The sequence below is a fragment of the Hirundo rustica genome, chromosome Z (genome assembly GCF_015227805.2).
Source record: "Hirundo rustica isolate bHirRus1 chromosome Z, bHirRus1.pri.v3, whole genome shotgun sequence".
NCBI lineage: Eukaryota > Metazoa > Chordata > Aves > Passeriformes > Hirundinidae > Hirundo > Hirundo rustica.
The window spans coordinates 53,376,852-53,404,275 of NC_053488.1; the positions used below are offsets into that span (position 1 = coordinate 53,376,852).

General features: G+C 34.4%; 1 protein-coding gene across 1 annotated transcript in view; it reads left to right on the plus strand.

The window, feature by feature from the left end:
• ADGRV1 (adhesion G protein-coupled receptor V1) overlaps positions 1-27,424 on the plus strand; it is a 279,799-nt gene that overhangs the window by 59,590 nt on the left and 192,785 nt on the right. Inside the window, exons 20-38 of the mRNA XM_058424189.1 lie at positions 425-642; positions 1,685-2,428; positions 4,513-4,886; positions 6,892-7,068; positions 8,595-8,775; positions 9,346-9,548; positions 10,203-10,332; positions 11,798-11,878; positions 13,150-13,289; positions 13,704-14,313; positions 15,236-15,451; positions 16,602-16,817; positions 17,721-17,965; positions 18,150-18,331; positions 19,079-19,884; positions 21,243-21,452; positions 25,758-25,888; positions 26,124-26,223; positions 27,123-27,302. Of these exons, the coding sequence (XP_058280172.1) occupies positions 425-642; positions 1,685-2,428; positions 4,513-4,886; positions 6,892-7,068; positions 8,595-8,775; positions 9,346-9,548; positions 10,203-10,332; positions 11,798-11,878; positions 13,150-13,289; positions 13,704-14,313; positions 15,236-15,451; positions 16,602-16,817; positions 17,721-17,965; positions 18,150-18,331; positions 19,079-19,884; positions 21,243-21,452; positions 25,758-25,888; positions 26,124-26,223; positions 27,123-27,302 (5,144 nt within the window). The remainder of the gene's footprint in view (positions 1-424; positions 643-1,684; positions 2,429-4,512; positions 4,887-6,891; positions 7,069-8,594; positions 8,776-9,345; positions 9,549-10,202; positions 10,333-11,797; positions 11,879-13,149; positions 13,290-13,703; positions 14,314-15,235; positions 15,452-16,601; positions 16,818-17,720; positions 17,966-18,149; positions 18,332-19,078; positions 19,885-21,242; positions 21,453-25,757; positions 25,889-26,123; positions 26,224-27,122; positions 27,303-27,424) is intronic.

A 27,424-nucleotide genomic window follows, 5' to 3' on the forward strand; every position in this document is an offset into this window, starting at 1 on the left:
AATACCAATACGAAAAAGGTTAAGGCACCTTGATGGTTAAAGAAAAAAAGATTTGTAGTTAAGTGCCTTCTCTTTCTTCTCTAAGAGTTAACTCAATTTTTAATGTTAATTTGCTGAACTATACATTCATTTTTATTATTAAAAAATGGAAGTGCAAGACAAACTGGTGTTGCTCTAAACAGTAGATGTGCCTTCATTGATTACTTACTTTCTAAGGTATCTGTGGTATACTTTGGGGTAAAATTATATTGTGAAATCGCAGGCTGTCTATTATTGTTCATGTTTCTATTTGTTATTTGTGGTTATTTAGAACAATGTATATTATTTCCCATCGTAAGGGTGATTAGTCCATGTTTTCTCTTGTTAATGGAGAATACTGATGCATACCTGCAAGGACATTCACTTTATCTGTATCTCTGAGCAGGATTTTGCGACATAGAGGACACTTTGGGAATGTCTCTTTAACCTGGCAGCTGTTTCGTAATGATTCTACACTGAAGCCAGGAGATGAGTTCTATGAAACTTATGGGACTGTGTACTTCATGGATGGTGTAGGATCAAAGCTGATAGTGCTCCATGCTGTTTCAGATAAAATTCCTGAATTCAACGAATTTTACATTTTAAAGTTGGTGAATGTTTCAGGTATTGTCTTCCATATAACCATTCCCTTTCTATCTGGTTGAAAATAATTATATTTAATCAATCAAAAGGAAAACAATCCTGGAAGGAGCTTTGCCTTGATGCGTATGTCATCCTATACTTTTCTGGTGAGATTTTAGGTTTTGTTTTTCATTTATTCTTTAATTTAGGTATATGAACAAAGTTTTGGAATCTGGCCTTTAAAAAAGATGCCTTATGGTGATTTCAGAGATTTAGAGTTTTGTGTAGAGCTGAAAAATGAAGGTGTTAAAGGTTACGCATATGGAAATTGGCTGGTTTGTTTGCTTTATTCTAGAAATTTCTGTAAAATACAAATAGTTACCACTTTGTATCACTTAAATTGCAACCTGCTACAGGCCTGCTACTGAGTGGAGTTCCAAATCTGCTGGACTCTTTCCACCTCAGTACTATTTATGGTCTTCTGTGCTGAGATACAACTGAAAATACGTTGACATTTCCGTAAGTGAAATCCCTATGCATGTACAGAAGATTTCCTACTTAGTGGTGCATGGATGCTCTACAGTCACATCAAGACCTTCTTACTGTGGACAAGTGAGGTGATAATGGCAGGACTTAGGAGCAGTTTTAACACACAACTGGTTACTGCTTTTGCAGGGTCATCTCTGCTTATTTGGAGCCAATGAGCCAAACATTGCCATTTCATGTTTGTTTAAATCTTGGAGTACAGTGAGAAATGAATTTGACCCCGTGTTTTTGAAATGAAACAAAAGCAACCTATCTCATTACTAATTCAGGAAAACATGAGCTAATCTTGTTTTAACAGAAAGACAGTTATATTCTGCGACTGAAAAATAACATGGCCTGTTTTCTATGGAAATGTTCTCTACAGTATTTTAAAACCAATACAGTTATTTTATGTTAATCTTAAATTTGGAGAAATTTTTAAGAGTTCAGAGACTCTTTAAAGAAGATTTAGGCCTATTTAGAATGGGATTTTTTTTATACATTTTAAAATCCTTAGTAACTTTTTTCAGATCAGTAACTTTTAACTTCCATTAAATAGGTGGATCTCCTGGTCCTGGCGGGCAGCTGTCTGAAACAAGCCTTGCTGTAACTGTGATGATCCCTTTCAATGATGACCCTTTTGGAGTCTTCGTTATAGATCCAGAGAGTCGGGACAGAGAGATAGCAGAAGATGTTCTTTCTGAAGATGATCTTTCCTATATTACAGACTTTACGATCTGGAGAAAACAAGGCACTTTTGGTGTTGTACGTTTAGGTTGGGAAATATTGTCCAGTACATTTCAAACTGGATTACCATCAATGGTAGACTTCTTGTTGCTGGGATCATTTCCAAGTTCAGTACAATCCCAGCCACACATGAGACGCCATCACAGTGGAACAGATGCTTTGTATTTCAGTGGAAAAGAGGATGCATTTGGAATTATTGGTCTGGAATACCCATATGATGGAAATACTGCAGCAACTAATTTTACATTTTCAGCATGGTTAATTCCTAATGTCAATACTGATGGTTATATAGTTGAAAAGGATGATGGTAATGGGACCTTATATTATGGTGTGAAAATCCAAACAAATGATTCTCATGTTTCTGTAGTGCTTCATTATACAGCATTAGGATCCAATATGACATACATAGCCAAAGCAGCAGTCCTGAAATATTTGGATGAAAGTACTTGGGTTCATGTTCTGATTACTCTGGATGAAAGCATAATTGAATTTTACATGGATGGAATTCCAGTTGTGGGAGGAATTAAGAGCCTTAAAGGAGAAGCAATTGCTGATGGTGAGCCAATAGGTTGTATTTTTCTGTTTCATATGTAAGTTCTGCAAAATACAAAAGTGTATAGCTCCTTGAAAGAGGTATGCAAGATTGTGAAATTGTTATATCTGATAAGTTAGTTAAACACAATTCATAGAAAATTCTAGGGATTTTCAAAAAATATATAGATGAAAATTAGAGCTGGGAAATTTTTGAAAAGCATCAGACTGTAAGAGAGCTTGGATTGCAATAATTTGAAAATAATAATTAGTAATTATACTTCTATATGTATGCTTATCATGTAGTTATATATAGTTATAATTAATAATTTTCATTAGATTTACAGTACTGTGGCTAAGAAAGAATTTTTCCTCTTGATTTCTAAAACAAAATACAATTATGTTTTTGATCCTAATTGTGTATTATATTACAACTAAACCACTATTTTGTAAGCAATAGAATTTTTCAGGGTTTAGATGTACTTAAGCAAGTATTTACATGGTATATGAAAAGTTTGCCCATATGTTTAATGATGTTCCAAATAGCATTAGCATGTGTACTTTAGTTCCTCTAACTCAATATTTCCAGATGTGACTTAGTCATATGTAACCATTATGTAATTTTATACTCAACTGTCATAGCAGTGAGCGTCATAATAATTCCTTTATAAAGGCAGGTATTGTATCATGGGAATACACTTACATATACTCCTTCTTTTGCAGTTCCTCACTCTTCTTTTTTTTTTTTTTTTTTTTTTTTTTTTTTTTTTTTTTTTTTAATAACAGTAATCTCATCTTCATCCTTTCCTTTCTTCCTCTCCCCATCAGTTTCACAGGTTTCCTTTCATGGGGATGGGCAGTGAATGATTATCAAATTCTTGAATACAATCTCCTCTGTAATCAAAGGAGGAAAATTAAAAAAACATGCAGTGATGTTAAATGCATGTGCATCTACATGCATATATGTACACAAACATAAAGTGAGCATGAAGAGGAGATGTCATTAATTCCTAAGTGTAGGATTTCATTTCCTGGTAGTTGAAGTCTAAGAAATTTAGCCTCTGTAAAAAAATAGTTCCTCTGCAAAAAAGTAGTGCCCCTGCCTTTAATAACTACCATCAGATGTGAAATGCTGTGGCTTAGAAAGGATTTTTTTCACCTCAGTTTCTAAAACACAGATGTGTGAAATGCAGTAAGGCTTTTGTTGCCAGAAGGTTATGTCTGACTCATTGCAAATTTTCCATATTAGTGAAGATGACATGTGCTCTGTCTGGAGATACTACAAGTATAAGCTAAGGATTTAATTTCTCACCATTATCACTGTTGGATACTACAGTGAGCACTCTAGCCTGGTTTTCTCACCATCCTCTGCCTTGTGTCTTGGGGCCTGTAGCAGTTGTTGTGGTTAATTGTTTCTAGAAGTGACACTCAGTAGCATATTTCCTTCCAAGGTCAGAAGACGGCTCAAGAGATGTGTTACATACATTTTAGAGTGATAGGCATGACTATGAGCTATCAGTTTAGTATATTTGTGAAAAAGGGATCTGTCGTTTTCTGACTTGCTGAGTAGGATGATAGTATGGAGTGAAAGAAATATTAAAGCAGTTGTAAAAAGTGCTTGGGGCTTGGTATACATTTCTTAAGCCCCTCTTCCAATGCATTAGGGTACAAGCATGTCTAGTGTGGCTAATACTCTGAAGGACAGAGGACAGATTAAATATACAAAGATACAAAATGGGTAAAGGAAGTGTTTGGAAAAACAAAAGTAAGACAGGCTGCAGCTGGGCTCTGAAAATTTTTAGAGGAAAGAGAGAAGTTTCTAAGATTCATTAAGACAAGGGATGATGACGACGTGCAGATAGAATTAGTAGGATGAAAAACATGGAGGTCTAGGAAGGAATTATTTGACCTGTAATGATCTAGCTGCAAAACTGAGATGAGGCTTCAGGAGCCTCCCAGTCTACATTTCAAGATCATTATGATTACTGACCCAGGGACAGTAAACAATTTATCATAGATTTTTTAATAATTATACATATTAGCTATTTTGAAAAAAAAAACCAAAAAAAACCCCATAAACAAATAACATGAGAAAAAATTTCTTCTCAGGTCCAGGAATAGTGAGAATTGGAGCAGGAATCAATGGCAACAACAGGTACACGGGTTTAATGCAGGATGTCAGGCTTTACGAGAGAAAATTGACACAAGCAGAGATCTATGAACTCCATGCAAGTCCCGCTAAGAGTGACGTTCACCCTGTCTCTGGGTATTTGGAGTATCGGCAAGGAGAAACCAATAAATCATTCATTGTGTCTGCAAAGGATGACAAAGAGGAAGAAGGAGAGGAGTTATTCATCCTAAAGCTTATTGCTGTGTGTGGTGGAGCTCGAATTTCACAAGAAAACACAACAGCAAGATTAAGAATACAGAAAAGTGATAATGCTAATGGTTTATTTGGCTTCACTGGAGCATGTATTCCTGAGGTAAGATGCTCATAAGGAAAACTACAGGAGAAATTTTAGACACAGTCAAACTAATAGCAAGGCTAACTAACCTTTGAAGGTTCTTGATTCCACTTTTTTAGTTTTTGTATTTAAGCAAAATTTTCTAGAATTTGGAATTGTGTAAGTTCTGATTATATCAGCCTCAGTCACACTGGCATTTACAATATTTTTTTTTTTTTTAATCCCCCCCAAATTATTTTTAGTAGGAAAATTTATTTTATTACATAAACTGAAGACTTAAAATTTCCTAGAACAGTTTTTTTTTTTTCCTGTACATCTGTAACTTCTGAGACTGTAACGTGATATCATCTTGGAGAGAGTTTATTTTCTTCTTAGTATCTGGTGCAATTGTGTGTTTTGGATTCAGGATGAGAATAATGTTGATATCACAAGGATAGTTTGGCTGTTGCAAAGCAGGACTTCACCTGAGTCAAAGACTTTTCTGTGTCTCATGCTCTGCTAGTGAGGAGCTGCACAAACATCTGGGAAGGAGTATGTCCAGAACAGCTCACCTGAGCTGGCCAAAAGAACATTCCATACCATGGAATAACATGTTCAGTGTATAAACTAGGGGAGTTACCTGGAAGGCAGTTGGTCATTGTTTGGAAATGGGCTGGGTATTGGTCAGCAAGTGGTGAGCGATTGTGCTGTGCAGCACTTGTTTCTCCTGGGTTCTGTTCCAGTCTCTCCCTCCCTAATAATTAAATCATCATCATTATCATCATTGTATTTGACATTAATTCACTTGGCACTGGCTGGAAGTTGCTGGTTTTAGACATTACATTTTCTATGGTGATGGCCACCGTATATGAAGTATATAAACTTGAATCTTTTATTGAGGGGATTGAAAAAAAACATAATTAGTTGTTAGGTTTTTTAATCATTATGCGGGAGAAAGACGTGATACACATATATATTTTGGAAAAAAAAAATCAAAATGCTTTCCAGTTTGGGAACTCTTATGATGTCTTAAGTACAACCTTTTTAACAAAAGTCCCTATGAAGTGTTTGAAGGCAACCATCTTGCCTGACTGATGCTAGTTTTCAGTCCAGTTCAGTTTGCTTTCCAGGTGCCTACCATCTGCTACCATAATAGATTCCTTCCGTTTCAAATGCCACTGATAATTCTGTGATGCCACAGATCAGCAACCAACCATGAAGCAAAATTAAAAATTTATGTGTCATGTTAATTGTTTCACCTTTATCTTATAGCATTGTTTTATCAGTATTTTAATTTCAATACTTGTATCTGTTGGTATTTGTCTGTTAAGCAGCTGAAGGTGCATTCAGTATCTTCACAGTATTTTCAGCAGCTCTGAAATTTATCTAAACCTTAAGATAGCTTTAGTCATTCTGATAACTTTCAAATAAAATTATTTTCTATTTTAGCTTGATGATCATAATTTTTTTTATTATACTTGGCCAATATCAATACCTGATTTGTTCCAAATGTGTGAAATTGTTGCTGCTGAAGGCATGTTCTTTGTGAAGACAGAATTGCAAAGAGTACTGTAGCACAAAAAGTTTTTCAGTTTTCCTGAATGATAATAGTATAGTTTAGTATAAATGTATCTATTTTGTTTTCTGTAGTGCTTTTAGTCAGGGAAAGGAAGAATCCAAATCTTTCTTTAAATTAAAATTAAAATAATTGACATTAATATAAAACAGTATAGTCTTTTGCTTTTGCTACAACATTTCAAACATATTTATTCTGGTTTTGTATCCAAAATAGATAATAGGGTACAGTTACTGGCTGACATTAGGGAGATGCTAGAAGATATTACAATTTCCATTAAGATTGTTCTGACCACCATCAAGATCAATTTCAGCTTCCTTGTTTCAGCTTCAAAAGTGCTGAAAGTAACATGACAGCAATAAAAAATTACTGAACATTTGAATAGCATTAGAGAATTCAACCTTTTACATTTATTCCTTTGAATTACTTTGATCATAACATATATGTCAATTTCTGGCTTTCTTTCAGGCTGCTGATGAGGGTTCCACTATATCCTGTGTCGTGGAGCGTACAAGAGGAGCCCTAGACTATGTGTATATAAATTACATTATCTCACAGGTTGATTCCAGGGGCATTAATTACTCTGTTAGCGATTTTTCTAACAGCAGTGGCACTATCACATTCCTTCCTTGGCAGAGATCAGAGGTAAACCCTACCTTCCTATTAACTATTCATCCTGTCCTTTGCAAACCTGCTGGAAAACACCTTTTGAGGATGCTTGACTGCTTTTCATACTAAAGAGTCTTTCCTTCACATGGCTTTTATTACATATTGCAGGGGTTTTTTTTTAATCTTTGACATCTAACGAGTGATAGAATACCTATATATCTGTGTACGTCTCACTTCATGCATTACAGTGCAAGCATGAATGCTTAATTGCCCATAATTACACATTTAATGCATATAAGATATATTTACATATATATATTAGATATACATATATCTATATCTATACTTTAAGTATAGGTAGTTCTGGGCTTGAATAGTGGATCCAGTGACTTTTGAAATTAGAATATGATCCAGTTTTGATCTGAGTTTTGGAGATCAGTTTTATCTCTACAACAGTTAAATAGACAATTGTCAACTTCACTGGTGTTATCAAATGTATTGCAACTTTAGGCACATTCTGTCTCTTTTGTTTAATCTGTTTCTGTGAATTTGACCCCAGCCAACAGCATGGGAATTTCACATTTAATTGAAGAAGAGGTATGGAAACACAATACTGTAGGCAGTTCATACGTGTTTTCTACTAGTATTTGTTAAATAAAAAGGGTGGATCGATAGTAGAAAATACTGTCTTTAATTTCGCTTCTATCATTCTGCTGAAGTCAGTAGAGACTGAGTGAAACCTACTGATATAATTTGAAAAGATCCCAGTGACTCACTTAAAACTGCGGATCTGGTCCCAGTTAAACAATGTAACTGATTACAGCTTGACAAAATCTTGTGATTTTGGAAAATAGTATGCTCCAGGCAGTTTATTCGGCTTTAATTCTCTACTGAAATGTATTACTGCATTACATACAGACATTTAAAGTTAAATTTGCCAAGATTTTCCAGTTTGGCAGCATTGATGAGGCCTGACTTACTTTAAAAAGTGGCAGAAAAGACCTGGTTAACCCTCTTGTTCCATTGCTATGTGGTCCAATATACTAAAGTCTGTGTACAGAGAACCTTGGGTCATTGCCTTAAGAAACAGATTGGGAGCAGTTGCTCATCAGGTGAAAGTTTTTAAGAGAATATACATTGACATTTTTATACTACTCATTCTCATGGCTTTAAATATGATCAGCTACTTAAACTGTTTCTCCTATATATTTGTCAAATCTTATCACAATGTATAGAAAGTTGGAATTGTCTGAGATTAATATATTAGCCTGTGCAGAGCAGATTATGTTACATGATAATGTGATCTGTAACCTCAAGTGTCAGGTGGCATTAAAAGCTCACTTTACTTGCTCTTAACAAAAAAATGGGTTTGGAATTGGTATTCTAAACTTATTATCATAAGGTTAAAGTACATGGAGGTTAAAGATGTTCTCTACATTGCTTTCTGGACTCACAGCAGATACAGCTGAATGACTAAAAACTTAATTGTTCAAAGGGTCATAAAACTCTTAAGGGATGTATGTTACATAATTTGATTTCTCCATGATTTGGTCCTTCTCTAGGTCTTAAATTTGCATGTTATTGATGATGACATTCCGGAGCTAAATGAATATTTCCGTGTGACATTAGTCTCTGCAGTGTCTGGAGATGGAAAACTAGGTTCAACTCCTACCAGTGGAGCAAGTATAGATCCGGAAAAGGAAACTACTGATATCAGCATTAAAGCCAGTGACCACCCATATGGTAACAATGTTGAAGATGATACAGTCTTATTGCAGATTTATGTTTACTTCTAGTTCAAGAGGTAAAAGTTTGCCTGGCCTAGATAGATGAGGAAGCAAAAGTATTACTCTTTATCTAATTTTTACACTTGTCTAAGAAATTACCTACTCTTGAGAATACTACAAAAAAGGCATTAAACCAAACATGCGATCATCCCCTGTGCAAGAAAACCAAATTGCATGTTCTTGATCTTATGCCAGTTTTTGTGAAATGAGAATTTGTAACAGAGACATTTAAGCATGCCTATTATACCAATAAGTACCCAATATTATGATACTTAAGTTCTTTTGGGAAGAGTTGAATTCATTCTTGTGATATGGTTTTTTGAGACTAACATGAATATCTGAGAGAGAGACAATGGTACATAGTACATTCTGTAAATAGGATGATTGAGTCCTAAAGACATATGAATATTTTTAAAAATTCATAAACATTAAATGTAGATATTATAAATATTTTTGTTTATTTTTTTATTATTATAATTTGAATTTGGTATGAGAAGCCATGTAAATAACCATTTTTGTGTTTCAGGTCTACTGCAGTTCTCAGTGGGGCCACCTCCTCAGCCCAGTGATGAAATGATTCTGCCAGCCTTTGCTGTGCCCCATATCACTGTTAAAGAAGAAGTTGGACACATCAGATTATTGGTAGTTCGTGCACAAGGGCTTCTTGGAACAGTTCTTATGGAATATAGGACAGTGCCACTTACAGCTTTCAGTCCTGAAGATTATCAGGTATGGCCATTGCCAAGGTGTGTAATTATTTTAGAATTTAATCAAAGCTATTTCTCCTGAATATAGCCCTCAGTTTGAATATTTTAGCTCATCTGTGATTATTTTCCCTAGCTCAGCTGTGATGCTTTTCACAGACAGTTTATTTTATTATGCTGGTGTGATAGACAGATGCATAGTACTCATTATAAAAATAAAAATCACTATGTGCCTTTTGCCTCCATTCTGTGCAGCATGCTGTGTTGACTAGAAAAAACCTCTGGGTTTGATTTTGATCTCCTTAAGAAAATTGTCAGTGCAGCAAGAATGGATATTTCCTATTGTTTCTAAGTATATCAGACTTTATACGACCATACAGCTGCATATGCAGGTGAAGATTATATTGTACGTATGAGGATTTCTGCATATTCAGCAACACAGCTTATAAGTATCTGTTTCCTTGTCTGACTGCTGTTTGTGCAGAAAAATGTAGATAAATGAAGATGCTCATAATTCAGTGAATTTAGATTGCTATTTCTTATAACAAAGACTCAGCAGATTTTTTAACGTTAAAGAAAAGTAGATGTTTTCATAAAGATAAAAAGAATTGAGGATGTTTCTTCATTTGGATGAAAAGACTAAACTTGAACAAAACTGTGAAGACCTGTCATATTTCAGGCTGTTTGGGGCTCAATGGAATTTCAGCCTGGAGAAAGATACAAGTACATTACTGTTAACATCACTGACAATTCTATTCCTGAACTAGAAAAAACTTTTAAAGTGGAGCTGTTGAACCCAGAGGGAGGAGGTAAGGCACATACATCAATTCACTGGTTGTATTTTCGTGATCTTTATTCATCCCCTAAAATCCAACCTTGTGAACTATTTCCATGTTATTTCTAATGACATACCCTCCACACAGCAGCAATTCTTTTTAGGAAAAAACTGTCTTTCAGATGTTTTGTTAATCACTGCTGCAAATAACCAGATCTCAGAGAAAGCATATTAGTACCATGAATTCAAAGGCAGTTGTTGCTTTTTAAATTACATAATTCCATCGTTCATAGAGAGAATTTAAGCAATTTTTAATTTTAATTTTTAATTTAGGTTGTCAATATTTAAGGTTTAATAGTCAAATGTGTGTTTTTTATTTACCACTTGAGTGAAATTGTAGAAATTGCAATAAATTGGCTCATAAATGATTCAAATGGTTTATAGCATTAGAAAATTGTGGGTTTTGAGATGCATGGAGAGTTTATTTGAATTGGAGAACTAGCTAGAAGCTAGTGTCTCCTGCTGTGAGATGTTAGTCTCACAACTGTTGGCAAGCATCAGTGCTCCTGCCATGTAAAATCACTTTTGCTTTATAGAATTTATTTCCATTGCAAAATGTTTTTAAGGGAGATTCCTCCTAGCTGGAAGAAAAGAAGTAATTCAAAATATTGAGAGCCGTGAAGTGCCTTTTTAACTGATACTATTTTTATGAGCAATTCAGAATTGCAAGTGTGATGCCTTCTGGAGCACTAGATCATATTAACATGAATGTTTGTGCTGCAATGTGGCACTATGGTGCAAAGCTAGGATTCTTTTGATAAAAGTTTCAGAGCTTTCATGCATGTGGAATTTTTGGTCAAGTAGTTTCATTTAAATGAACTTTTCTCTTTGACTTTTTTGGTTAGAAGACTTACAGCTAACTTTGGTAATTTACTAGAGGCAGATACTTTCTGAACATAATCTTTTTGAGCTTTCCAACATCACTGCAAGTACAAAACTTCAGTGAAGCTGCCAGTTTTTTTCAACTTTCTGACACAAGTTTTTGATTTGTGAGAAAATATTAGAATAAGAGAATCTCACAGGGTCTAGCTACCACTTCCCTCTCCACTCTGCCCCATTTCTTATTTGTCCATTAGGATTGAGAAAGAGGGAACACAGAAAGAAAGGAGAAAAAGAAAAAAAAAAAAAAAAAAAAAAAAAAAAAAAAAAAAAAAAAAGAGAGAGAGAAAGATAAATGAGACTTGTATGTGGGTTTTTTTTTTCCCCTTCTGATTTCCTTTTGCTGTTTCCAATGAAATAAATTAAACAAGAGGTAACATACTCAATATTTTTCTAGCTTTTATCAGAAATTCTATATATTTCTATTTTAAAAATTGACGCTTTCCTAGAATACGTCTCTGTCTTTTTGTGTTGTCCAGAAATGTTTAAATTAATTTCTACTTTCCCTTTATTTATAAATGTATATATGTGTATATATCTGTATGTCTGTCCTCTTAAAGTTGCTGAGCTCTTTAGAAATGATGGAAGTGGTAGTGGTGATGGAAACGTGGATTTCTTCCTTTCAGCTGTCCCTCAACATGGTAAGCTTTCTTGTTTAATCCTATATTTTATTTATAACTGTAATAGGCTTTCATAAATTACCGTGCCTGTAAACTTCCTTTACATGCAGTTAGAGATTAATAATCTAAATTTAACATAAAGTTTTATCAGAAAAATTCTTTCCAATTTTAATTTAGGTGTAATTTTACTAGCAGTCAGAGTTTATTGTAAAACAGGGAACAACAGGTTCTTGTACAATCAAAACCATATTGTTGTAAAACGCAATAAAAAGTTTACAAAATTATCTTTGTCTGAACATTGTCAAATTTTCCTGGGAGAAAAAAGCAAAGGCACTTTTTAAATTGAAAGCAAATTTAAAACTACCTGATTGTATGCTTTGATACATTCTATGTATAATTTGGATCCCTTAATAGCAAAAATACCCTTATGGAAAAGTAAGAGTTTGTTAGATTTTTTAATGAAATAATTTGATTTTTTTTCAATTTTTCTTTTTCATTTCTTCATGTTTCTATTTATGTCATAATATGCAGAAAACATGATAATTTAATATTGAAAAGAAAAAGAAATAACATAGAATATATGGGAAAACCGTATGGATATGGGGCTTCAAATTAAAACTTGCAGATGTACAAGTGTTATATGAGCACCCATATGTCAATAGAGTAATATCTTTTCTTTTTAATTTTTTCCTTTATTTCCTATTTCCTTTTTTTTTTTTTTTTTTTTTTTAAATAGCTTTTTAGGTTGTTTTCTTTGACATTCTGTTTCCCTTCTACTTTTTTCCAGAAATGGTTTCCTTAAGTGGCAGGCTCTTTTGCTCTCTGAGCAGCAAGTTCTGTCACCCAAGACAATATTTTTAGAAGCAGGACTTACTTGACTTGGTGGGGTTTTTCTGGTTATTTTATGGTCTTTTATCCCACCTTATGTTAGGATGAGACCTGTGTTCATCTTGTCTTTCCGCTTATACTGTGGTTTACTGTATAACTCCTCACTGTCCGGAATGTTGCTCCATTTTCATTCATTAAACCTTAATTTCATTTTGGTTCCTCCATTAAAATAATACTTTTTGTTGCATAGTTCCAAAGGACTGAGAAGACTGCCTTACTGAAGGTCAGTTCCTGTTCCATACAAGGAGTTACCATGCATTTAAAAAAGAACTAAACCAAGACAAAAAGCACAGATACTTCATACCCTCTTTTGTATTTTTCTAGCATATTTCTTTAGCTGTTTTCTTTCATGTCAGAAGACATGAGAGTTAAAAATAACCCTTTTTGGAACTTGCATTTAACAGCTAGCTTGGGAATTGCTTCCCACATCCTTGTGACTATTGAGGCTTCTGATGATGCTCATGGTGTGTTTGAGTTCAGTGCTGAGTCCCTTTCGGTGAATGGAACGGAGCCTGAAGATGGAGATAGCAATGTTGTGCTGCAGGTTAGAAAGCTTTGAGTCTCATATTACTGCCTTGTACCCTTCTGTCTGTTTTTGCTGGTGTTCTGTGATGCTTTTGTCATTAGTCTATGGGGTTTATAACAACTTTGTCATGAACATTTGTTTTTCCAATCTTGCAATGTTTGCTAATATATATTATTCAGCTTTAAACTAAAATAACAATAATGATATACAAAAGCTTAAAATCTTCAACTTATTTAGAATCAAGAGACTTATCTTAAAGTTAGTTTTGTTAATACAAGTTCTGCAGAGCTAAGATGATAAAAATTATGTTTTTAAACCACAGACATATCTTTAATTTGTCATGTTATAGTCTTTGCTTAATTGCATTTCACAAATCTGGGTTCTTCTTTTCCATGGAACAAAAATACTCATATCTTTATATGTTTTTCCTAGGTTGTGAGAAGTCATGGAGCCTTATCTCAGGTGACATTGCATTGGATCATACTCTGCGATCTTACCAACGACCTGATCTCTACAGATGGGAATGTAACATTTGATGTTGGCCAAGTGAGAGCAAATATTACATTACAGATTTCTTCTGATGATGTTCCTGAATTGGATGAGATGTTTTCAGTTTTGATCATCAATGTCTCCCTTGGTCGTCTTGGATATCATACTAATGCAACATTAACTATTTTAGCAAATGATGATCCATATGGAGCCTTCATCTTTTCTGAGCAAAACAGACCAATAAAAGTTGAGGAAGAAACAAAAAATATCTCTCTGACAGTTATAAGATGCGGTGGTCTCCTTGGTGCAGTAATGGTGAAATACAGAACTATTGGTGATGGAGAAAAGTCGCCCTTTCTTCCACCTGATGTTGTCCGAGCAATAGAGGGAAAAGACTATATACCCATTACGGGTTATGTGATCTTCGCAACCAATGAAAGTGAGGCCACAATATCCTTGCCTATTTTGGATGATGATGAACCTGAGAGATCAGAATCTGTTTTTGTGGAGCTGAGTAGTGTTGTTTTGATCAAGGAAGTTCAGGATCGGCCAAGTAAGTGTCTTACATAAAACCTACAATTTAACTATAAAGGTTAGTATTTATATGTAACAAGAGAAAATGCAGCAAGATAAATGAAGAACTCTTTACCTCTGCCAAACTCCATATAGTTAAGATACCTCATAGTTACCTGACTTTTGCCTGTTGGCATTTATTTCCTTTGGTACACTATTTTACTGGAAAAGCATGAGTATTTCTTTGTCCCTTTTGCATTGTCTTGTCCAAGGTCTTTCAGGTCAAATATGTTACATTATTTTTTTGAGCACTGATACCTGCTCATTTAGCATTGTTTCTGGAAGTTCAGTAGGAAATAACTAAGCTAGTTTTTCTTATTCAACGACAAAAAAGTCTTATTAAAAAAAGGGATGTAGAATTAGTGATGTGCTGCTTTCTTAGCATTGACAATTTTTACTTCATTTCTCATTCAGATAAATTTAGAACATTACAGCCTGATTTGAGCTTCAAAGATTCTTGGCATGTTTAATTGCTGCTCTTGCCCACAAAATAAGGGGTAATTTCAAATACAATTCCACTTGCAAAATCTTAATTATATTTCATTATATCAAGAGTAAAACTAAAGTTATCCTGAACTACATTGATTGCAATTAGTTTTATGGATAGATAGATAAATAAATAAATAAATAAATTCACAATACCTCATCTTTTCAAAAAAAATATGTCTTGTGTGCTCCATAGCATAGTAGAATAATGTTCGGATTTTCTGCCAGAAGATAATTTAAACGCATGTATTTTTATGTGTTTTGTGGTTATGCTTTGTCTATTTGTAAAAAAGATAATTTTCATGAAAACTAGGGACAGCTAAACTCACATGTATGCCTATGAACTTGTGCGAATTTTATAGCCATTGATAGTAAACATTTCAGGTACCCCTCACTAAGTTTTCTTTTTATTTCAGTTATGAATTCTCCTCGACTTGGCTTAGTGGGTGAGACAATAGCTCATGTGATTATCAATGCCAATGATGATGCTTTTGGAACACTTCAGCTTTCAGCTTCAGCTGTGCGAGTTGCTGAAAACTATGTTGGACCAATCATTAACGTGACCAGAACTGGGGGAATATTTTCAGATGTTTCTGTGAAATTTAAAGCTATGCCAATAACTGCAACAGCTGGTAAGAAGGCAGAATAGCAGAGCTGTGCAGCCTGTGTTAAAGCTGAAACAAACAAGTGTGTAATGAATGCTCTATTATGTAACAAGTATGAAATAAAAAGTAGTAAGGCATTGACTGTGCTTACCAAATATGAATCTAAGACCTAGGGGAAAGTTCATGAATTATCACTGGAAAATCTAAAAGTGAAATAAGGGAAGTAATTGGGGTGTTTGTTTTACTTAGTAGTGTACTACCATTTAAACACCCCTTCACCCCCACCCCCCAAAATACTGTAGTAGTATATATAAAAACAATTTAGTCCCATGTACATATTTAAACCCATCATTTATTGCTTAGTTGAGCTTATTGGAGAGGAAGTGAGAACTGGGGACTCAGCTGTAAAACAAATAGGGAAAAATCTAACAAAACCCAAGGAGGCCTATACTTCTGAAAATGGAATGTAAACTTCTCTATTTGGTCCCTGCTGTAGAGAAGGTGTATAAAGAAAGGAGAATAAGTCTTCAGGATCACTTAGACTGCTATAAATTGAGTGCACTCTATTTTGGCTGTGTACAGACTGTACTATGTAACAGACTGTTATAAATTAAATGTGTAGCTAGATTTATATTAGAGTATGCTTTAAATTATTTTCTGAGGAGCTGTGATCTAATGCATCATAGGTGTTCCTCTAGACAGTTGAGACAAGTTAGCCTAAAGTGAAGTTGACACATCAAATGTGCCCTTTACTGAAATCTGTGTTGACAAGGTGCTGCTGTTTTCACTTCTATCTCTTAGTAGTGTGACCTTGTAAACAGCAGACAATAAACCTTTTGTAACTACCTCTTTGTCTTACAGTACAAGCTTTGTTTTGGTCAAACCAAGTTTTATTTTGATCCATCCAGACATCTAAAAGGCAATAGAAAGTAAAACCAAAAACCAAAACCAAAACCAACAAACAAACAAAATTAAAAAAAAAAAAAAAAAAAAAAAACCAACCCAACAAAAACAACAAAACCTCCTGGGGTCTAAAGATAAAGAACCTATAAAAACTCAGAGAAATGCATATATAAGCAAAGAGAAGATGGGTATTACTGATGTTCACCACACTGATCCGTAAAGCATTGATATTATCTGTGTTTTGTTGTTCTGGGTTTTTCAACTACAAATCTAGGTGAGGACTACAGTGTAGCTTCATCAGATGTTGTCTTACTAGAAGGGGAAACAAGTAAAGCTGTGCCAATTTATATAATTAATGATATAAATCCTGAACTTGAGGAGTCATTTTATGTTCAGCTGCTGAACCAAACAACAGGAGGAGCCTTGCTTGGATCTTTGACGAGGGCAGTCATAACTATTGAGGCTTCTGATGACCCTTTTGGATCCTTTGGTAAAGGAGTACATATTTTCTTTCTTCTGTTAACATTTTTTCGGGGCGGGGGGGGCGAGTTGTGGGGAAACTGCTATTTGGCAACTGGACAAAAACATTCAGAAGCAGAAGTGTGGGTGTAGAGAGTAAAGGAAAAGACAAGGTGAACTGAATTAAAATTAACTGAATTATATTATTAAATGTAATAAAGGAGTAATGGGGTTTTAATACAACAGAGGAATTGAGCCTCCTGGGGGCTCTGATCAGTGGCATCAAGCAGTAGAACGCGAGACAACAGGCAGAAACTGCTGCCCATGAAGTTTAGCCGGCACATGAGGAAGATCTTCTTTACTGTGCAGGTGATGGTGCACTGGAACAGGTTGCCCAGAGAGGTAGTGGAGTCTCCTTCAATGGAAACATCCAAGAACGATCTGGACACAGTCCTGTGCCATGTGCTCTGGGATGGCCCTACTTGAACAGGGAGCTTGAATTGTATAAACTACAGTGGTTCTTTCCAACCTGACCTATTCTGTGATTCTGTAATTTCTACTTGCTAATATTCCATGTTAAATGGTTTTAATTTATTTCTTCAATAAGTGACATGAAATCTGGTGAAGAGTTTCTTTGCTGCAAATAATTATGAAATTATATTCTAAGACCTTAGAAACAGTTCATGTTTAGCCTCAAACAATGGGTATACTGGAACAGACTTTTTTGGATGAGGGCTTAATTTTCATGCTGATTTTCTCTGCAGATGAAAATATGAATATTGAAAGTTTGCTTTTAGGTTTAAATGTGATTAAAAGGGGTTTACTTGTGCAAGTAAATGCAAGCAAGTAAAATAAAACTCTGCACTACAGGAACTGATGTATTTACTTTCAATTTAATTGTTAATGTACTGCATCTCCCTGTGGTCTATGTCAGTTTTTCAGAATACTGAATTCACTGTGGAGGAACCTGAATTTGGATCAGTAACCATAAATCTGCCAATAATCCGCAATGCTGGGACACTGGGTAATGTTACTGTTCAGTGGGCTGCTACTATTAACGGACATCCTGCTGACGATGACTTGCAAGTTGCCATGGGCAATATTACTTTTGCCCCTGGGGAGGCCATTCAGATGTTGCTGTTGGAAATCCTGGCTGATGATGTTCCAGAAGTAGAAGAAGTAAGTAGAACAGTTATTTCTCTCTTGAACAGTATTAGAGTTTTAACTTGTGTAAGAAATGTGTGCAGATGAAAATAAGAAATGATATGTCAGGAAGCTGCAACAAGTTCAGATTTTATTTTGCTTGTGATTGTTTTTAGAAGTGGCAAAAATTATTTGTTTTTCTCTTTTTTTTCTTTTTGAGATTGTCCATATAGAATTAACTCAGGCCTCCAACGGTGGTGCTATCGGGTTAGATGGCACCGCAAATATTGTTATACCTGCCAATGATAATCCTTACGGCACAGTTTTCTTTCATCAATCTTCATATCGAATTCAGGAGCCACTAGAAAGACATTTACTTGCAAATATATCAGTCAGGAGAAGGTCTGTATAATATTGCCTGATTTTGAATCTCTTTTTTTGTTGCTGTTGTTGGTTTGGTTTGGTTTGTTTTTTGTTGGGTATTTAATTGGCAATAATTTTAAATATCATGTCCTTGTATAGGTATTTGCATCAATTTCTTGCTCTGCCAACTCTTTTTTTTCATACACATTGATTTTGAACTAGATGTCTGCTTATTAGAAATGTACATAAAGTACATATGTATTGTTTGAGAGTGCAAACCAGGTGTACACAGTGTACTTGAACTTTTATTTTGCCTGTTAAATTGTCATTTAAAGCTGCAGACTGTTCCTGTGATATGAATTGGAAGACAAAGTGAATGAAACTTTGTGTGATGGAAGACAAAATGAAAAGCAGAACAGGTTTTGCACATAAAATATGGTATCCTGAGGACATCTTGAAGGAATGATAACCGCACTAGACAGCAGATTTTACTTCCTTGACAGTCCTAGGAAGACTAAGTTAACTCCTAGAAACAAATGTTTGTGAACATGCATGCTTAACAGACTGCTACCCCAGCAATCAAACTTGCTTTCTGAAAAACCCAGCTATTCAGTTATTCTGGTACTAGCTTCAAGAGTAGTAAATTTAGTTAGCTATTTGTAATTTTTCAGCAATTCCGAAGGTCTTAGTTAATTTTGTTCATTTTTCATTCTTAACCCAGTAACATACAGAATGTTAGGCATGCTTCACCAGCTAACATAACATTTTTATTTTAATGTCTTTTAGTGGAGGAAGGTTTGGTCAGCTGCAAATATTTTACAGCACTTCTGAGACTGACATTGTAGCTCTTGCCATTGAGCAAGGTGAGGATATCCTGGCCTATTACGAGTCTCCTGTACAGGGAATTCCTGACCAGCCGTCCAAGACCAGATTGAATGTGTCAGCAGCAAGTGACCCACTGTATGCCTGTGCAACTCAGTGCCTAAAAGAACAAGCTTGTTCAGCCTTTACATTTTCCAGTGCCTCTGAGATTCCTCTCTGCCTCTGGCTGACAACAGAGACCAGGCCATTGACTAACATGTCAGGATTATGGACCTACAAGAAAAACATCAGCAGTACATCTGTTCTGTTTAGCACACAAGCTACCGCTGGTAGTGATTATGAACCTATCACAAGACAATGGGCCATCATGCAGGAAGGGGAAGAGTTTGCAAATCTCACAGTCACCATACTCCCTGACAGCCTGCCAGAGCTGGATGAAAAATTCACTATATCCCTGTTAAAAGTTGAACTATTGAACACCTCAGCCACCTTAAAAAACCGACCAACTATTGGACAGCCAAATACTTCCACAGTTATCATAATGATGAATGGGGATGCCTTTGGAGTATTTAAGATCTGCAGTGTAAGTCCTAATGGAACAGAGAAGTATATTGAAGTAGAAGAACATCCTCAGGCCAAGGTGCAGCTAATGATACACAGGACAGAAGGCAGCCTGGGACAGGTGGCAGTGGAATGGCGTGTTGTTGGTGGAACTGCTACCCCAAACTTGGATTTTGTGGGTGTTGGTGAAATTCTGGTGTTTGCTGAAGGTGAGGCAAGGTTTAGCACCAATTCTGCTGTCTAAAATTAAAGAAAACACAAAACACACACACAAAGACCAAAAAAACCAAAACCAAAACCAAAACCAAAACAAAAAAACCACCAAAACCAAAACAAAAAACAAACAAACAAACAAAACACACACAAAAAACCCAAAAAACCCAAACATAAACAAACAAACAAACAAAAAACAAACCCCCCCAACCCTACAAATGTTTAAGTATTTTTAAAGAAATATTGAAGTATGCATTATAAAGATAACATTTTTACTAAATAAATAAGGAATAATATTGCTGAAATAGTTGTTGTATCAAAGATAATGAAAATGAGAAGCAGGCCTAAATGGTCTTTTGTTAATCATCAGTCAATACAGTACTAATTTTTAATGATATATCTTTTGAGGTTCTGAGAATCTATTGATTTCATAACTGGATAGTTAAAAAATTGCAAAGAAGAAAAGTCTATGGCAGGCATTATTTAAGCACTTTGCAACATGATGGATGTATTTTATATTTACGAAATCTGAGATGATTGAAGAGTTGTTTGAAAGCAGTTTATGTGAGTGTAGTAAAGATTCTACTGTTCATTTAGCTTGCTAAATCATCTGAACTCAAATGAAGGGTTACCAGGAGTGATTTAGAAATTGACCTGTAATTACATTAGTGTTTATAATGCTTAGTATTTACTAAATCGATTTTCAAAATACTTTGAAAGGCAATATAACAAAAAATATATATGTATATGGTGAACTGATGTAGTTATTAGTATACGTTATGCACATACAATGACCAGTAGGATTGTTTTGCAAATTTTAATGTATTATAGAGGTTGGTAGTTGATTGTGTTTGCTGCTTACATTGTCATTCTTTGATATTCCAGATGACAGGTAACTAATACAATGACAGTCCACTTTAATGCATTTCCTGGTCCAGTAAATATATAGTCAATTTTCATGTACATATATCTGTATGTGGTTCATGATAAAATGATAGCACTTGGTTGTTCTTTTTAACAGAAATTATATTCCCCTTTTCTAATTAAAATTTGAAAGCTGGAGGTGTTATAAAGCAAATAAGAATTCTAGGCATTCAAAAATTATGCTGACATTGTTAATTACTACAGAGTATATTTAATAATTTGTTAATTATATTGCCTAATATAACTTTTCATTAGTAATTGAATAAATTTTCATAACAACATTCACTAACTTCTAGACAGGTAAATAAGTAAAGATTCTTCATGTCCTTTTTTGTATGAGTTGAGTATTTACTAGTAGAGTAGATGATTGCATCTTTTTAAAAGGTGATTTTCATGTGAACACATTAATATGTGTATGTTCTACTTTTAGGTGAAACAAAAAAGATGGTCACACTGACCATTTTAGATGATCCAGAGCCCGAGGATAATGAAAGCATCATAATCAGCCTGGTGCATACTGAAGGAGGGAGTAGGATTCTGCCCAGTTTTGACACTGTCACAGCAGTTATCCTGGCAAGTGACAATGTGGCAGGAGTCATTAGCTTCCAGACAGCTGGAAGGTCTGTTATTGGTCGTGAAGGTGGGTTCTGTGTTTCTGCCAAACTCAGTTTGTTTAACTTGAGCGTCCACCTCTGTGCTTTCTGTTGATAACCGTTCAGTGATTGTATCACTGTTCAGAGAATGCCAGCAAACAGGGAATAATCACATACTTAGCACTCATTTCTTTGGATTTTTAATTGTTGCAAACATAGCACTTAAATGAAGTCTATGGAAAAGATGCATAGACCGTTTCCAAAACCATATTTCACCACTGGTTCATTCCCTTCCTTTTTCTGAAGGTTTTGCCTTGCTTCTATTGACATGACATTTCTAAGCTCCTTTTAGCATTTCTCATCCATTTATACCATATTTGAGAAGTGTATCATACAGACCAATTGCTAATCTTAGGCAAATATTACCTATTACTGTCTTAAAATTAATTTTAGATTACCTAGAAAATATTCCCATGGGAAAAAAACAGGGAAAAAAAAATCTTCCATCTTTCTAAATTTCTCTATAATTTTTATGGCAGCTCCTTCTAGGAGTGTGACAATCTTTGATGTCATCACTCAGTCATGACTTTTGAGAACAATAATAGTTTGATATCTAGTCTTTATTGGTGTTTTAAGAGAGCATGTTTCATGTTTTACCTAGGCTAGGTATGGTTCTGCATAGGACAGTAACAGTACAAATGGTGACTGCTTGTCACTATGCTGGAATCTCAGTGTACTTCAGTCTCAAATTTTTCTGATCTGTAAACTGATGGGTAGAGAAGACTAACAGGAATTGTCTGCCCAGGAACATGTGCACTGAATTTGTTCTTGGAAGAAAAAGTCTATCTCAAAAGAACATGGTCTGTTTTTTTTCTTATAATGAAAGGACACCGTAAGATTTTGGGTTTTGTTTAGATACAGTTTGTGTTAATTCTTTTGTGCCTAGTTTCTGTCCTTTTTTACTCCATGTTACAGGTTCTGATCTGCCTGACAAGCCAGCTGCAGTCTGGCAGTCTAGGAACAGCTGTTAATGAGCCCAAGGAATTAATACAAACCATCTCATTGCATAAGGTTATGAAGACCTTATATACTTTCCACTGGTTAAATATTAGTCATAGCATGCTGAAGCTGAAAGCTTTTATCTGGAGCTGAAATACTCTGCTATATATAGTATGTATATAGTGCTATAACTGATTCCAATTCCTTCAGCTTGTGAAAAATAGTGCATTGCATTATAGCAAGAAAAAAAACAGCCAAACTAGTTCAGTTGATAAAAAAATCAGGGAATGAGGTAAGGCCTTGATATGATTTCAGTGTTTTTACTTCATTTTCATTATCAAGCTTTTTCTTATGAAGACAAACATTGTCAAACATAAATCCAAACAGTGCTATCTTTACTATTTATTATATTATTAAACAGTTTCTGTTAAACAACTCAGTATTTTTTTTTTCAAGCTGTTCATATTATTTATCCCTGTGGAGAGGCAAGATTTGAAAAATTGAATATTGGTGAGGAAAGAGAAAAATAAGTTTGTCTTAGAATTGTTTTTGCTTAAAAAACAACCCTGCAGATGAGAGAGGTTAGAAAATACTCAGTGTGAGAAAAATCAGGTCTTTGTGTTTGCTCTGGATTTTTGGCTGTCAACCAAAAAGAAATGGATTTTTTCACAGAAGATAGCGGGATGTTGTTAAAGACTTAAAAGCCTTTCCCATAGACTTGGACATCTTTGCAAGTGGGGGAGGGAAGTAAGAGGGTTGGTGAAACACAGCCTCGTGAAGGATTTGTGCATGGTCTAGGCCTTTTGATATCTAACACAGCACTCAGGCCTGGGCACTTTTTGCCATGCTAATATCGAATAAGTTTAGCAGTGTCGGGGTCTCTGCTTTGAAAGTTACATAATGGAATAGATCTTTTCTTCACACTTCAGCTGTGGAACATGGCTGTCTTGGTGTTACCTGCATGTATTAAGTTCACACAATCACCACACTGAGGGCAAGGGCAGCATTTAAGTAGTGGCAGAACATGCAACAGTTGTATGGCTATGACTGAATTCGATGAAACACACTGCAATAGCTTAAAATATGGAGCAAGAGGAGAATGGATTGGGTACCCTTCTTGATAAAAGCAGAAATACAAAGACTTAAAATGGTAAAATATCAAGGAAAAAATTCATGAGACAAAACAGTGAAATTAACCTAACAATACTTTCAATATTCAGAAAACGATTTGTATTTGTGTTAGTATTTCTTACTGGATAGGAATAACAAAGATTTTGGTAAAGCTAGCTGAGCTTTACATGGGTCAGTAGCTGACTACTGGAAAGTCTTTAATTGTGATGAAATGTATTTCAGGTTTCTTCTTGGTGCTTGGATCAGTATATCAGCGTTCTGTATCTTGAAGTATTTTACAGTCTTCAGTGAAAATTTTTTGTATTGCATAATGTTGCATTGAAATAACCTTTGTCTATATTGTGTGTTCTGTGACGTTACTAAAGTAATTATTTTTCTGTAAAATATTTATTTGTTTGCAATGGATGTGAAAATTTCTTGAATGGGATAAACAGATTTCAGGGCAGTGTTACATTATATGAAAAATTAGCCTTCAGAGAACCTGTAAATTGTCAGTCTGCCCTCAGATATCTAACTGTAGAAGCAGAATTCTTATGATGTCAATACATTTTGAATTCCTTTGTTCTCTTAGAACTAGTGTGGGGCAACTTAAAACAAGGCTTAAATTATGTTTGAAATTATGAGACTGATAACATAATAGTTCTGTGTACTGTAAAATTGGTGTATACAATTTTTGTACTACTTCTTCACAATATTATTTTTCAGTTTATTATCTTAAGGTATTTTGAAGTTTGTTGTTCATATCTGTTTCATTCATAGCCAATATATTGGCATTTCTCAAATATTTCCTTACCAAACAGAGAACATGTCCAGAAAATGATCAATTTTTTTTCTGCCAGTTCTAGGTATACAAGCTATATATACCCTACAGAACAATAATATAGCAGAATAACCAGATAAGCATCCCAATTTCATGTTCATAGAGTTATACAGTCAGTGAGAGTAGCTGTGCTGCTCAATTCTGTATGCCATGGAATAAGAACAAAACCTAACACCACATCTGCTCTTTCCCTTTCACAGATGTGGCAGGCTCACAATAGGGTAGCATTTGAGTGTTTACATAGCACAAATGAAAAAAAAAAAAATTCTAGTCAATTTATAAAAATACTAAGAAAGTAATTTTCAGTCAATTGAGGATGGACCTAAGTTTACATGACTATTTCCAAGTGTCTTGATATTATAAATTTATGTGTATTTCATGTTCTTGAAAATGAATTCCACATTTATATACTGGCAAACTTCAATTCTGTGAACTGAAAAAATGCTGTTGACATACAGTTGCAATACACTTATATATTATAAATAAACATCTCTAACAAGAATGTATTACTAATGTATTTACTAATGTTACCTGCTGATCTATTTCATATTAATATGTAATTTACATTACTATATAAACCATTAAATTTTATATAAAATATTTATTTTTAGAAACGTACAGATATTTCATACTTTATCATGATATAAATTCTCTTATTTTTTTCAAAACTTTACAAAGAATTTACTATTTAAGTGACCATTTGGTTAAATGTTACAAATGTGAAAAAAATACTATAATGCTTCTTATAGATGCATATTTTAATTTGATACTTATTATCCCTGAAATTATATTAAAAAAAAAATTAAAATCATAAAACATTTTGCATCTAAATACAGTCCTTTTAAATTTTTGATTTTTTTTTCCTGGATGTTTTCTAACATCCAGAAATTGATAACATTTGTAAATTCAGAATCACATAAGTGGAACTCGCAGGTAACTACAAGCATTTTTCCACATGCTCTGTGTAAATTCATAAGACATTGCAGATGTCAGGAACATGTCTATTCCTTGCCAGTTAGCTGCTGGAGAAAACTGTGTTAAAGCTGTGTGTAGAGCATTTTTTCTGTGTGTAGTTCACAAACAGATACTACTCTTTGTTTTGTGCATGTTTTGATAGCAGTTATGCATATGCACCAGGTTCCTTTATATTTTGATAGTTGTTCCCAAGAATGAACTAAATTCATAAAAACCCATAAGGAAAGAGTTTAGATTTGTGAGGGTTTTGTTTCAATGTTAAAAAAAAAATGGTATTGCATAAGGACTGGAAGGCTCTCTATTAAAAAATATTAAGGTTTTACATAAAAATACTTCAACTGTGATTCATATTTTTTCATCTTCATTTTAATAGTTGAACTGTAGATGAAGAAACCGCAAAATATTGTATTTTGTCCTTTGTTCCTAGGGGAACAACTGCAATTCCATATTGTAAGAACTGCCCCAGGACTGGGAAATGTTACTGTTGAGTGGAAGATAGTTGGACATAATGTACAACAAAATTTTGAATACTATTCTGGCATTCTCTTTTTTCCTGAGGTGAGTCTATAAGCAAATCTAATGGCTACAAGACTGTAATTTGAAATGAGCTGAAACAGGTATGCTTTTATAGCAGTCTTCTTTGTCTTGAGATGATTAAGCTGCAGGGATTTTATACTTCTCAGTATTTTAACTTGACATTTCCTAAAAGGTGTTGCTCAAAATACATATGATAGAGTGATATTACTTGTACTTTGTACACTAATGACTAGTGAGTTTGTCAATAACATTTTAGGGGATATTGAATACAACATTGTATGTCCACTTGCGGGATGACCATATTCCAGAAGAAAAAGAGGAATACCGGATCATCCTACACAACATCAAAACAGAAGGTAATGAAGAACTACAGACTGCTATATCTAAAATTGCCATTTAGTAGTGTAATAGTTTTGTGTGTATTAAGCCATTTTGGAACTGTAAGACTAAGAATATTGAAAATGTTGCGAACTATGGAAAATGTGTTCCTGTTTCATTGAAACAGGCTTCTGTGTATTTATGTATACATATGATACAGGTGTAACAAAATAAGTGGATGTTTTTGTCTTTTTAAACAGTCTTGTCTATCAAGCTGTCTTTCTGGTCTGTCTCTGAATTACAGGAGGCCAGAATATTTTACTCTTTCAAGGAGATTATAATGAGAAAAGAATCATGAAATCACATCCCTTCTGAAATACCCTTTGTTAAACTGGAATTAGTGTCTAAACACCAAATTAGCTTGACATGGGTAGTGTCGCTGATAGGTACCTTGCCAGCTTGCCTTAATAATTTGTTTACTCTTGTAATTGTTCAGGATAAGTATAAATTAATACAGTTATTCATCAAGGCAATACTTCAGGTAATTTCTTAATGGAATGATTGAGAAGTTGAATATAATTTTAACTTTCATGATGAATTAATAGAAAAACTTTCTCTTTCTTTTTGCAATAGAAATAGTTTAGGAAAGTTCACATTTAGCACTGTTCTGGTTTTCTCATTTCTTAATACAGTCTTGAACTCTATACTTTTTATGCATACAATTTTTGTTGTGATTGAATGTTTACTGTGTTTGTTATAGAATGCAATTATGTACACATTCCACACCATCTGTTAAATTCAGGGAGAGTAAAATGTGTTTGGTTTGATTTAATTTGTAGTGTTACAGGCTGTCATTTGTATATAAAAATAGCAGTAATATACGACAAAACTTGATTTACCTAACACTATTAACTGTAGTCCACTGATTCATTTGCAGGTGTTTCTCCTTCTGGTTCTGCTGTTTTGGATAGTCAAGGATATGAAGCTGTTCTGACAGTAGAAGCTAGTGATGAACCACATGGAGTACTGAATTTTGCTTCTCCATCCAGGGTAGTTTTAGTTCCAGAGGAAAACAAAACCATTCAGCTTTTTATTAACAGAGAATTTGGATCTCTAGGTCTGTATAACATCTCCAAGAGAAATTAAATTTTGCTTTCAAAATCATTAAACAAATGAAAGCCATGACAGGGAGGCTAAAAATTCTGGAAAATCTTAGCTACAGTTACGTTTTCAGAACTT